The sequence below is a fragment of the Pantherophis guttatus genome, chromosome 3 (genome assembly GCF_059756535.1).
Source record: "Pantherophis guttatus breed Tessera chromosome 3, ASM5975653v1, whole genome shotgun sequence".
Taxonomy (NCBI): domain Eukaryota; kingdom Metazoa; phylum Chordata; class Lepidosauria; order Squamata; family Colubridae; genus Pantherophis; species Pantherophis guttatus.
In genome coordinates, this window is record NC_142065.1 from 83,360,839 (window position 1) to 83,374,801 (window position 13,963).

The 13,963-nt window shown below is 42.9% G+C and overlaps 1 protein-coding gene across 2 annotated transcripts in view; it reads left to right on the forward strand.

Annotated features, from left to right (window-relative positions):
- The first annotated feature begins 478 nt into the window (after window positions 1-478).
- The window catches only part of PLPPR5 (phospholipid phosphatase related 5), a 101,928-nt gene continuing 88,443 nt past the window's right edge, over window positions 479-13,963 (forward strand). Inside the window, exon 1 of one of the 2 annotated variants that reach the window (XM_034437257.3) lies at window positions 479-1,641. In XM_034437257.3, coding sequence (XP_034293148.1) covers window positions 1,405-1,641 — 237 coding nt within the window. In that variant the 5' untranslated portion in view covers window positions 479-1,404. The remainder of the gene's footprint in view (window positions 1,642-13,963) is intronic. The other variant, XM_087889976.1, reaches the window with a different exon arrangement.

A 13,963-nucleotide genomic window follows, 5' to 3' on the forward strand; every position in this document is an offset into this window, starting at 1 on the left:
TGTTATTAAGACCAGCTGCCTGCAATTACTGCAGGCTCGAATCTCGCCAGGCTCAAGGTTGACTCAGCCTTCCATCCTTTCTAAGGTAGGTAAATTGAGGACCCAGTTGTGGGGGCAATAAACTGACTTTGTATAAATATACAAAAGTATGAAGGCTATTGCTTAATGCATTGTAAGCCGCCCTGAGTCTCCGGAGAAGGGCGGCATATAAATCAAATTAAAAAAAAAAATATTCCAACTGACGCACTGGGGAGTTACTGCTTCTGCTCTCTCTCTCTCTCTCTCTCTCTCTCTCTCTCTGTGTGTGTGTGTGTATTTTTTTAAGACTGAAAGCAAAATCCCTTGCAGGGGGGCGAGAGAGAGAGGGAGAGAGGGAAAGAGAGGGAGGGAGCGAGACAGGCACAAACAGAGAGAAATTTCAAGCACCCACCCACCTCTCTTCCCATCCCTTCAGCTCCCATGCAGCTTCAGAAACGGCGTCGGCGCTGCCTCCGCAGCCGCGTTTCAAAGCAAGGGATCGAGCGCGGAATTGCGGATCGCGGCCGAGGCGAGCCCATAGGCACAGAGGCTTGGCTGCGAGGTGGGAAGAGCTGAATCCGCCCCGGGGGAACCAGGAACTTTGCAGAAGCCGGCGGCGAATCCTCGCCACCTCCTGAGGGGAAAAAAACAAAACAAAACAAAAACCCGGCCCGGTTGCCCTTGAAGAAGAGTTGCTGGGTCTCCAATCTCAGGATCAGCCGGGATTTTTTTTTCTTGTTGCCTTTTTTCCCCCACGATTTCGTGAGAGCGCTCGACTCTCCCCTCCAGGGAGGCGATTTCGCAGCATGGAACCGGTGGTACCCGCTCCGTCCCCGGGGGCGCCGCGCTAAGGCGGCGGCACCCGAGCCAGCCCCCTTGCTTCCCCCACTCAAAAGTCCCATTCAGAAGGAGGATCGCGCGGGAACCCCTGAGCGGGCCGGCGCCTCGCCCGTTGGCTTCCCCCACCTCCCACCCACGCCTTCCCCCGCTCGCTGCGCCGGGATCGCGGCGTCTAAAACCCGGCGGAGTTTCGGAACGCGAGCCGCCTCCTTCCTTCGAGCGGCGCGGGGGTGGGGGGCGCTGCCAGCGACCGGGCACGTGCTCGCTCTCATTCCGAGGGCAGCTGTCCGGGGCCGGGCTCCCGCTCCACGTGCTGCCGGTCCCAGCGAGGGGGACGGCCCTCTCCCCTTCCCGGGGACTTGGTTGTACGCCCGGTGCTCCTCCTTCTCCTCCTCCTCCTCCTTCTTCTGCTTTTCCTCCAGCTGCCGTCGCCGCTGCTGCCGCTGCTGCTTGGGACTAGCCGCCGCCCCCTTCCCCGGTGGATGCCGCCGGGAAGCGGGCGGAGCGCGCAGCCGGGGAGGGGGGCTGCCGCGGCCGCCGGAGTACATGCCAGTGCCCTCTCCTCCTCTTCCTACCAGAATGCTTTACTTCCAGATGGTGATCATGGCAGGGACCGTGATGCTGGCTTATTACTTCGAGTACACCGACACCTTCACGGTCAACCTGCAGGGCTTCTTCTGCTACGAGAGCGCCTACCGCAAGCCTTACCCGGGCCCGGAGGAGAGCAGCGCGGTGCCCCCCGTGCTCCTCTACTCGTTGGCGGCGGGGGTGCCAGTCTTGGTGGTAAGCATCTTCGCGAGCGAGCTGACCGGCCTCCCTCCCTTCTCCGCCCGCTCTCCCCTTTCTCCACCACCGCTCCGAAAGTGCTGCTTTCCGCCTTTCAAGTTGGCTCAACTTGTTGCTAAGTCTCCCCGAGGCGGCGCAGGTATCCCGAGCCGGGTTGGGCAAGATAGAAAGAAAAGAGGCCTCCACACACCCACATACATATGCATATGTATTGTGTCTTTGAGGGTATAATCTGTCCTGGCCCGGTTTTAAACCAGCGGGGTTCATCTATATATACGCCTGGGCTGATTTTTCCTTCCTTGGTTTGGTGGTGGATTATCTCCCATTTGCAAGACCTTCCTCCCGGCCCGTTATCAGCCCCCTTTGCTTTTTCCCTATCTCGGGATTGCCCATCTCAGCCTATTTTGGGGTTCCCGGCTACAATTGCCAGAGTGGTGATGGTGGTGGAAGCCCTTTCTGGGTTTGCCTCAGCTGGAAGAGCCATTTTCTAAAGATCGCTAGTATGCTCAGCCCCCTCCCCTTTTCCTGAAGCTGGCAGCACTGGTTTTGGAAAAAAGACACAGCACTGGAATGTTTTTTTTTTTTTATTATTATTTTTAAAAATGCTATTTTTAATTGCATCTTTATTTTGTTCAGTGCATCGGTTAGTCACAGATGAGCAGGCAGTTTCTGGTGATGTGTAGCAAATATTTCTGCTAGCAAAAATGACAAGCTTGTCTGTTTCTGATGGTCAAAGGAGAAAGGGATAGGCATTTTTCTTACTTCTGCTTCAGCTCTTTCTGTATGGTTAGCGGGTAGCAGAAGGTGAGATATAGGCAAAATCTTGATGTGGGGTTTTGCGGTATCTTTTAAAAGAAGATACATGAATAGGCTGTTGAGTGGCATTCAGCTGGCTTCCCAGGAAAAAGAGTGATCAAGGAGCATCTGTCTTGAAAAAGCTCAGAGTACAAGTTGTAATGTCATTAGACAAAAGCATTTAATAGTCCCTCAGCATATTGAAGCCATGAACAAAAAAGGGAGGGTGTGACCATTCAAAGTGGGATATATTTAGACACAAATGCACACACACACGCTTAGATGTGCAAGACACTGATAAAATGATGCTGCTGGGATTCTCCCTCCGAGCAATAAATTTAAGGCAAGAAAAATGGAAAGGGATAATTTGGGAATGTGCAGTTTTATAAACACACTGTCTTATGAATTTCTGACAGACAAATCATGCCAGCAGGGCTATGCTAGAAATCTCATTGGTTAGCACATTCTGGAGCCCTTCACATTGATTTAAAACCATAAAGCCACTTATGCCCTAACGATAAAGTATTTGAAGCTGAGCTGGTAGTTTTTCTTCCCATTATATATTATGGTTTCTCCTGTTGAACAGAATGTTTAGCCTGTTCTGGGATAAAAATCAGTTCACATTACAATATTTTGTTATAATATACATCCATGTGAGAAACCAGAAAACCAATGCCTCCTTCCCATTGCTTTAAATTATCACACCCATATTTGCACATAGGCATATCATATATTTTTATCAATTACAGTTTGGTGTTATGATGTCTTAAAGATGGGTACATATAATTTCTTGCTTATGCTTGTTAGCATAAGGAGAATACAAAGAGGACCATTTAAAGATGTATTGTTGTGACATCTTAAAGATGTGTCTTGTCTGACACATGTGGGCCTTTAAAGAAGCATATTAGCAAATAGAAACTTAGAAATGTGCTTTGTTTTTCCAAATATGTATCAAATTAATCTTGTTTTCCCTAGACAATTCAATTGCTGATGAACACCCTGCTACAGAATTGATTGAATTGTATAGAGGGTGATGAGTGTTCTTTATGTTCTTTATGTTATTTCTTTATGTTATATATATGTTATGTTAGCTTGGCATTATTTTCCCTATGAAATATATATTTTAAATCTCTTTTTTCTTGGCAGTCACAATTATTTAGACATGTATATTTAGGGAAAAATAGAATCCAGAGAAGGTTTACAGTGGTTATTCTTTACTTCCCCAGTCCAGATTTTGATACATAACCTCCTCCAGTCCCAACATGGTCACTAATTCACACTAGCTTTGTGGGTGTGGTTGCATCACCTTCCAGTGTTAACTGGAAGAAGGAGATGTCAAAAACCTGTTATTTCTGTAGGCATGGCTTTAAGAGAAGGTTAAAGATATGTGTTTTGTGTCTCTAGATTACTATCCCCAACACACAGATTTTCTCAGCAACATTAAGTTCATCTCATCTAGTCACTGTGGCTATAGATTACCTCTGGTATGTCTGTAAGTACTAGTTGCTAGGGAACATGAATGGAAGAATGCTCTTGTATTCTTGTCCTACTTGTGGGTTTCTTGTAGGATTTGCTTGGCCGCTGTGGGAGCAGAAAGCTGAATAGTTTTAATCTGTGTACCCATGATCATTTGCACCAATCTCTTCATGTTTACTCTGGATTCAAAATGGCTGACAAACCTTGCCTTAGCTACAGATAAATGCTTCCCATATAGCTGAACATTCTTCATTATTTCATAGCTGAGTCTGCTTCCCCACTACCCTGCTTTTTATATGGATTGTTCTTTTTTGACCGTAGAGATGATCCTCCTGGAACTGGCCCAGGGAGTGTTCGCAACAGAAGAGAAGAAAGAAACACAGAGAAGAGTTCCTTATTAATCAGTTCTATTCACAAGGTTAAATCATTACATCCCAAACACCATTGCTGGCAGGCTATTTCCAAAGATACAAGATATTAATTTTTATGAAGATTTGTGGCCAAGTGAAATATTAATAACCCACTGCTCTGGCAATATTATTTTAAAATGGCCATTAAAATACTTTTTTATTTATCCCCTGAAATGTTACATTGCAAATAGGTAGCTACATTATTTATGGCTAGTATATATTAAACAGATTGCTCTGTTTTCTCTGAAGAGGATTATGAATACAATGAAATTGCTTTGGAAGAGCTTCCATAATTAATATGATCAGCAGTCCAGAGGAGCTTGAAATGCAATAGATTATATAATTTGAAGTATGTTCTTTCAAAGTATTCCTTTTGGTGCCAACTGACTCATTTATATTTACAAGATGGAGGTCTGCTACAAGTTCTGATAGCGGGAAGGAAGGAAGGAGACATGGAGTTACCCAGTTTTGTTTTTTAGAGTCAGTCACTGTATATACAGAATCTTTCATACTCATTCCTAGAGAAGACAAAGTGGCCAAACTTCTTTCTCACAAGGAGTAATGAACTGTTAGTAGATATCTATTATTTTGCTGACAGCCAGTGAGTTTGCTTGGATGCTCACACCTGGAAGGGTAACTCATGTTCAAAGATCAGAAGTAGACCTTAAGTGTTATTTTCATAGGATTTACTGTATTTTTCAGAGTAAGATGCTCCAGAGTATAAAATGAACATTAGTTTTTGGAAAAAAAATATTCTGCCTCTGCCTACCAGCATCCATCGGTATTCATCTGGCTAGTGTCCTTGCAGCAAACAGCAAACAGCCTGGTCAGCTTCAGCACCTTATCGCAGCCTGATTTAGCACGAATATCTGATTGGCAGTTGGATCGGCCTCCCAGAATACTGCCAATCAGCTGTTCCAGACTGTGGGGCCAGAGCCCATCGCCACCTCTGCGTTGCGTTTTTGGTCTCTGCGCATTGCGTTTTTGGCCTTCACATGCTCCATTTTAAACTTATTCCAAGCTGCAGGGATCGCCACAGCACATCACCATGGATCACCGACTCCGTGCGTTGCATTTTCGGCCTCTGCACATTTTCAGCCTCCCCACCCCCTGTTTTTGGCCTCCATGTGTTGCATTTTTGGCTGGTTCCAGGCCGTGGGGAATCCCCACGGTCTGGAACCAGCTGAAAATGTGACGCATGGAGGCCAAAAACTGGGTGTGCGGAGGCTGAAAACACGGCGCATAGAGGCGGCGATTGGTGGCGATGTGCTATGGCGATCCCCGCAGCCTGGAACGGGTCTAAAACGGTGTGCGGAGGCTGAAAACGGCCAAACGGTGGCCAGCGGGTGGGTGGGGCTTCGTTAACATTTGGTGTATAAGACGCACTGCAATTTTCACCCACTTTTTTTGGGGGGGGGAAGTGCGTCTTATACTCTGGAAAGTATGGTATATCTCTACAAGAATCTGGATAAAGACTTTTGACAGTAAAACCTATAGAAGTAAAATCACCTCTGAAGGAGAAAAATAAAATCAGAGACACCCACTATGTCATTATCTTGTCCCATAGTCTTTTGGAAAAGATAAAAAGACAGTCCTCAGCCCTTCTACCTCCCAAGGTTACCTGTCTTGCTCTGCACTGTGTTTCTTTCAGGGTCTACTGAAACTGTTCATTGCAGAGACGATTGAAATTTAGCTCCAACAAAATACACTTCTCAAGTTGAGCCTTTTGCCCCAAGCTTAGTCTTTTCCCCCAAGAAAATAAAGGACAGAAATGGTGAAGGATTGCATTAAGAACACTGCGAGGGTTACGCTTAAGTCTCTTCCTGGCGCTTCTCTGCCCAAAGTACCAAGCCTACTACTCTCTGCCTAGCAGACTTCCATCTTACATTTATTGGCCAGCAAGACCAATAAATGAAGCACCACCATTAGGTAGCAGGTGCTAGCAGAGGCAGTCCTTTGGCTCTAACTTCTAGCTATTCCCCCTAATTTTTTTTTTTTTTTTGAGTGGGGAAAGACTGACAATTACATGACATCCTGCCAGTCTCGATTCTCTAATCAGCTTCCATACGTAGAATGAGGGAGGGAATGTCAATTTGTCTTTGCCTTAGGCTGGAAGTTTGGTTGGAAGCCCAGATTGATCACAGCAGAAAGCGATTAAATGTTGTGAAGGTTCTTATTTATACTAGTAAAAGCAGCACAGGTAGAATGCCTGTTTGATCCAAAGGCAGAATTCTGTCTGGAGTTTTTACATGCAGTTCAAATAACAAGAGTTGGAAGGAGCGGTTTAGCCTCTGAGTTCAATCTCCTGTTCAGCGCGCGGATCCAAATTAAACTATCATTGACAGATAAGTGTCTAGCCTCTGCCCACAACTTCCCTGAGTAATTGTTTCCACTGTCAAACTCGTCTGAGAATTAAAAGCTCTTTCCAAGATTGAACCAGAATCTGCCTTCCTTAACTTAAATCTATTGTTTTCTGTCCAATACTTTGTCCAGCTTATCTTGACTAGTTATCAAATATATTTCAGTTATTTGGAGAGAGCTACCTTGGTCAGTCTTCTTAATATTCCGGTTTCTTTAGTCTCTCTTTGTAGAACTTATTTTTTGAGGGTGGTACTTGTTGCCCTGCTCTGAAGCTCTCTCAATTTCTCTGAACTCTTCATACAATATGATGCCTGGAACTGGACACGATAATTGATGAGTGTTCAGACCAATTCAGAATGAAATAGAACTAAGTGTTCCTTTGTGTATCAAATCTCTTTCTATGGTTGAGAAACTATAATTCTGTTGATGTTGACTGTTCAGTTTTATCTGGTTACAATTCCAGGTCTTTTACACAAGTACTACTCCCAAGCCAGACATCTTTTATAGCGGTGCCCTTGAGCTATTTCCCAAGTGACGAATTTTTCATTTGTCTTTATTAAACTCCACTCTGTTATATACAATCGATTTCTGTAATCTTACAACGGTGTTCTGAATTTTATTTTCGTCTTCCAGTTTATCTGCTAGTCAACCCAATCTTGTGTCTCTTGCAAATTTGATAAATTATTCCCCCTTTTCTTCATCCACATCATTAATAAAAATGTTAAGTGGTATAAGCCTCTAAGATTGACACCAGTTAATACCTCATTCCAGTTTGGGTTTGATAAATGACCATTGTTTTTATGTCAGTCATTTATCTACTTCATTGTTATGTTAACTAGACACCAATCACCACTTGCTGATATGTAACCACATGTTAATAAATACAGAAGATTATCTGCTGTGCATATAATGCAGTCATATAGCATACATTAATTGACTAGTGGTGCAATTGAAGAAGTAGGAGTTTGAAATATAATATGCTTTCTTATTAGGGTTTGTAGGAGGAACACATATCACTTGTCATAAATATAATACAAATGAGAAAAATGCATGTCCAGGTGAAGAACATATAAGAGCACAGTTCTAAAAAATAAAAATATTGTGTCGTTATTAAAAAAAAAAACTGAATGAAATTCCTTTTGGAGCTCAGAATAAAATAGTTCCACCAAGAAAGTCCCTTTGGAGTTGATTGTATTCCAGAAGAACAAAAATCAAACTGCCTCTAAGATTTCATCAGAAGAAAATCTGGGCAGAGAAATAGAAATACATTTACATTTAATTTAAAATAGATTTACACTCCTTGTTTTGAATTGAAGAACAGTAGAGCATGTGCATAAACATGATCTGCCAAAATTCTCCTTTTCACCTATCTGCTTTTCTATTCACCTGTCTTAAATAAATCTTCCCCATATCAGTGACTGAGCTTTCCCTTAAAATGAAAAACAAAGACAGTAATTTATACGTAAGATACCTGAAGAAAGATCAAGACCACTGATTTCTCTGAAGATTGTGATTTGCTAGTGACCAGAACGTGTCTAGTATGCAGCATGCAGATTTCCTCTGAGCACACCCAGTTTTGCCCAGATAGATCAATGACTGCTGTATTTATCATCATCTATTGTGTGTGAAGGTTAGTAAGCCATGGGAGGGATGATGGATGAATTCCAGTGGAGGACATAATGGTTCTGGAACTAGAAGACCAATGTAAAGTCACATCCAGAGTAAGCATATTTCATGTGTCACCCTGGGAGAAGAAAGAGACAACTTTTAAGTCTCATCCAGTAGGAGCATGGCCTTGGTGCTGATTGAGCACCTGAAGCAGAAATTGGATGAGTTACATAACAAAAGTGAGCATTTAAAAACTTGATTATGTACATAATTTGACAAACTTTTTTTTTCTTACACTTCCGCTGCTTTTTCCTCACTTAAGTTATTTGGTCTCCAGTGTCCTTTATTTGACATTCAGTCCACTGTGTTTAATCTTAATTTATCCATCAGAAATTGGTGGCAGCGGTAAAAAAAATGGGACAATGATAATAATATGACACCCTCCCCTGGTGAGCATGCTGTCAACCCACGAGCCACAGTCATGGTTTAGAAAGCTCATTTGAATACAATGTATATTCATGCACGTGCGTTTTTCAAGATTTATCAAGATTAAGACTGACAATGTGTGCGTTGTATTGTTTAAAGTCTAATCTGGCATTGCCCTATTTGGAAATAAAAACAGAAGGAAAAGCTTGTGTCACAACACTGAGAATCACTGTTGTATCTTGGTAGAAACATCAAGATGGTGGCCCACAGCCTGAGTTAGAGATGCTGACAGGAGATAAGAAAGAAATTAATTTCTTAGGTATGATTGGGAAAAGCTTTCATCTGTTACTGCTTTTTCTGGATGAAAATTTTTCCCTGAATTCTGTGCTATAACCCAGGAGTGGGTAAATAATTTTGCCAAGGGGCCGCATGTTTTGCAGGGCTGAACCAACACACTTCGTTACATTTGATTTCTAATATCTGATTGACCTCACGTGGGCTGGACAGGGACACTCAAAGGGTCGGATGTGGCCCAGGGGTTGTACTATGCCCAGGATTGCTATGGGCAGTGGAGTTCAAGTCAGAGTGTGCAGAAAAAGTAGCAGCACCCTCAGGAAAATGGTGATGCCCAAATGATATATGCATAGTTTCCTTTTTGTGTTCTGGCGTTGAATGTAAGTAAATATGATATGGTATTGAAATGGTAACTTCACACATATGCTTTCCCTGGAGTCAGCCATTCTCACAGCAGTCCTGGTGACCTTGGCTATCAATGAAAGATACAATTGGCCAACAATGAAAGTGGGATTAGTGTAGCAACTCTAGAACTCTATTAATTTGTTTTTTACAATTACTCTATGACCTTAGGTGTACTACCGTGTTTTCCCAAAAATAAGACCCTGTCTTATATTTTTCTGAACCCCGAAATAAGTGCTTGGCCTTATTTTCAGGGAGGTCTTATTATTTTGGGGCGTGTGGAGCAAGATGGGGCTCCTCTTGCTGTCTTACCTGATTTCTAACTCTGCATTTAAATATTTTGGGGGAGGCTTATTTTAACGCCTTATCTCAAAAGCCCAATTGGGCTTATTATCAGGGGATGTCTTATTTTCGGGGAAACAGGGTACTAAGTAACTTAGTTAACATTTGTGGCTTTGTGACTGACTTTAGGCACAAGAAAATATGCCACAATGTATTTTTTTAAAAAACGGTGATCCTAATTTTTGCATTCCAGACTGGTAACCTAAATACAGTAGGTTTTAGGAAAGGAGACCTTGATTGGTGAAGAAGCAGCCTGATTTTACTAACAGACTTATGTAATATTATTGCAGAAGTGATTTACTAACTGCCGGGTTATTTCTTCTTAATTCCAGTGTACAGATAATCCTCAATGTACGACCATAATTGAGCCCAAAATTTCTGTTGCTAAGCAAGACATTTGTTAAGTGAGTTTTGCCCCCTTTTTAGGAACTTTCTTGCCACAGTTGTTAAGTGAATCACTGCACTTGTCAAATTAGTAACACGTTTGTTAAGTGAATCTAGATTCCCCATCGACTTTGCTTCTCAGAAGGGGATCACGTGACCTCGGGACACTGCGACCATCATATATATCAGCCACTTGCCAAGCGTCCAAATTTTGATTACATGACCATGAGGATGCTGCATCAGTCATAAGCGTGAAAAATGGTCAAGTCACTCTTTTCAGTGCTGTTGTAACTTCGAATGTTTACTAAATGAACTGTTTTAAGTCGAAGATTACCTGCAATCTACAGTCCTGGGGCATCTTAGTTTTCTTCCAGACAGGTACCCCCAGGTTTGAAATATTTAGCTGTTTTGAGTTTGGCCATAGTTAGCGCATAGCTACTGACTAAGTTAGGGGTGTCAAACTCAATTTCTTTGAAGGCAGCATCAGGGTTGTATTTGACCTTGGGGGAAACGTGGCCAGGCTGGGCGTGACCAGCTTGACATCACTTGTGTAGGGGAGCGCCTGTGGTGACCCAAGTGCTCTGCCAGTGAAAATGGACTTCCAAGTTCCATTTTTGGCTGCGACGGCCTCCTGAAACCCTCTGCCAGTGAAAATGGGAGTTCGAGAGGGCTGCGCATGGTTCCCCCGAGCTCCGTTATCATTGGCATAGACACCACGGGCCAGTCTCTCGCAGTTTCCAAGATGGCGCTGCGGGCCTTGAGTTTGACACCCCTGGTCTAACTGAACCAAAGCGCGCATGCGCGCGGACCCCCCCCCCCACACATACAGTTAGCACAGTCTTGCTTTTCTACTTCCTTGATTGCATTCCTCCTCTGTCTTAAGAACTCCAGGGTCCAATCCTATCTAAGAAAGAAGTTCGGTTGTGGTGACATTGTGTAAATGTCTTTACAGGGTAAAGAAGATGACTTTGACAGAAATATGCAGGAACTGGTATCTAGGCAAAAGGGACTGAAGCATTATTTTTTAAATCCAAAACGTGATAACATTTGGAAATGGCTTAAGCAGACATCTTCCAGATTTATTGGAGTATAAGGGGAGGAGGTGTAGCACAATTAGACTTGCAAAATTCTACTATTGCAACCAATTTTAATAAAATTAATTTTAGCCTTCTGGTGGAATTGATTTCTTGATCTATTCTACCTATTGTGGCTGATGTCATGTTAGACATCTGAAACAGTGTATTTGCTTGGGTTTTCCTCCATTCCATAATTCATACATACAGTTCTTTTATGACTTCTAGTATATATTGACTTTAGACAACATAATGGGATGCGGTACTGCCTCTTAAGTCCTATTGTGAATGTCTCACGGGCAGCTGAATGGGCACAACATAGATGAATGTGGTGGATTTATCTTTTACTTTTATCTGGCGAGATTTTTATATTTGTATGGTCATTAGATTTCAAAACCGAACCAATTTATGGGCAATTATTTTATCTTAAGTACTGTAAAAGGCAAATTTATTTAGTTAATTTGTACTTAACTGAATTTATATTCCACTAAACTCAAGGCAGCCAAAATATAAGAAATAACTATTAGCCCATCTAATGCCACAAAGCCATTAAAATGGAGTCTTGGTAAAATATTGCAGTTTTTTAAAGTGTGTGATTTGTTACTATGCGGGAATTAGTATACCTGTTGACAGTACAAGGTTAGTAGCTCTTGGTTGACAACCCCTAAACTTAAAACTAGAGTGCAGAGCTTTTTTCCTTAAGATCTTCAATACCTTAGCTAAAATTATCAGGATTTCTATTCCAGTCATGGACGTAGACCAATTCTAAAGCAGAGTTATTCACTATCACGCTTTTGTTCAGTATGTGCAGGGGGTGGGTGGGGGGGAAGCACTTGCATTAAAATCTTTTCCATGCCAAACTTCTGCAAATACTGTATCTTCCAAACAGCGTTGTTGCTGCGAAATATGATATATAATTCAGTTGAGTAGGACCTGTTAGAGAATATGAATTGGAGACAGTTTTAGAGATTTTGATTGAGGGATCTAGATATCTGCATTTGAAGAAACCATACTTAGAATTCTGCATCCAGTTTGAGTCACCGTGTATAAAAAAGAGACTCTGGGAAGAGTGCGGAAAAGAGAAACAAAGATGACCAGGGGGCTGGAGGATAAAAGTTAAAACATATGAAGAATAGTTTCAGGAATTGGGTATGGCTAGTCTAGAGAAAAGAAGGACTAGCCATGGACGCTGCAGACCTCTGGAGAGATGATTGCAGAATAAAAGTCAAGGAGCTTCAAGTGCAGTGACCTCTTTCCACAGCCATCAGAATAAAATCCTTGGCCTTTTTGAAGAAAAGTTAGAAAGCAATTCTTTGAATCAAATTAAAGAATCGTTTTTTTTAAAAAAAAAAAACACACACACACAAATTAAAACGATAGCATCCTAGTCACTTTTGGATAAGCAACCTATCATCTCTGCCAGTTAGGCTAAAATATATGAAAAATGGTTGCAGGAACTGGGTATGTCTAGTTTAATGAAGAGAAGGACTAGGGGAGACATGATAGCAGTGATCCAATATTTGAGGGGCTGCCACAAAAAAGAGGGGGTTAACCTGTTTTCCAAAGCATCAGAAGGCAGGACAAGAAGCAATGGATGAAATCTAATCAAGGAGATAAGCTATCTAGAACTAAGGAGAAATTTCCTGACAAGTGAGAACAATTAATCAGGGGAACGACTTGCCTTCAGAAGTTGAGGGTGCTCCATCTCTAAAGGCTTTTAAGAAGAGACTGAACAGCCACTTGTCTGGAATAGTATAGGGCAGTGATGGCTAACCTTTTTGCTGTCGCGTGCCAAAAGTGAGGATCATGCGGGGGGTCACATTCGGGTGCCCATACCCATAATTCAATGCGCCCCACCCCCCGCACATGCGCTACCCCCACTTTTGGCACATGATGGCACGGTGGGCCTGGTAGGCCCGTTTTCCGCCCTCCCCAGGCTCCAGAAGCTTTCTTGGAGCCTGGGAAGGGTGAAAACGGCATTCTGTCCCCCACCCAGGAGGCCCTCCGGATGCCGGAAACAGCCCATTTCCCAACTTCAAGTGAGCCCGGAAGGCCCGAAAATTAGTTGGCCGGTGCGCATATGCGCGCTGGAGCTGAGTAGGGCAATGCTCGTGTGCCCACAGATATGGCTCCGCGTGCCACCTGTGACACCCGTGCCATAGGTTCGCCATAACGAGTATAGGGTCTCCTGCTTGAGCAGCGGGTTGGACTAGAGGACCTTCCATCTCTTATTCTGTAAAGAAATAAGTCCCTCCCCAAGATGAGATAACTTGCAGCCAATCAAACGTGAATGGTTTTCAAGGATTGTTTGTATTTCTCTCCATGCTGTGCTGCTGCTCCCAACATAAAAAAACCCATATGCTGGTAGTTCTTTTTACCGGAATAAACTGCAATTTGTAAGCCACATTCATCAATTATGGATGAAAAATTAAACTCCTCTATCTCCTCAGTGGCAATCTGTCTTTACCTGCAGCTGTTTTGTAAAAGAAATTAAACTAAGTGAAAGAGATTGAAAGTTTGATCATAAATGTTCCCTCATTCTCTTTAAGTTGAGGAGTAAGTGCTGTTATAAGAACACCTGCAGGTACATCGGGGAGATGTTGAGAAATGGGAGGAAATCACAAGGTTTAAGGAGTAAGAATTTTAAGCACAAAATTTGGGTGAGGTGGGGAGTAGGTTGAAAGAGAGAGAAGCTGAGAAATACAATGACTATCGGAGTATCCCGGGACATGTTGATATTGATGACTT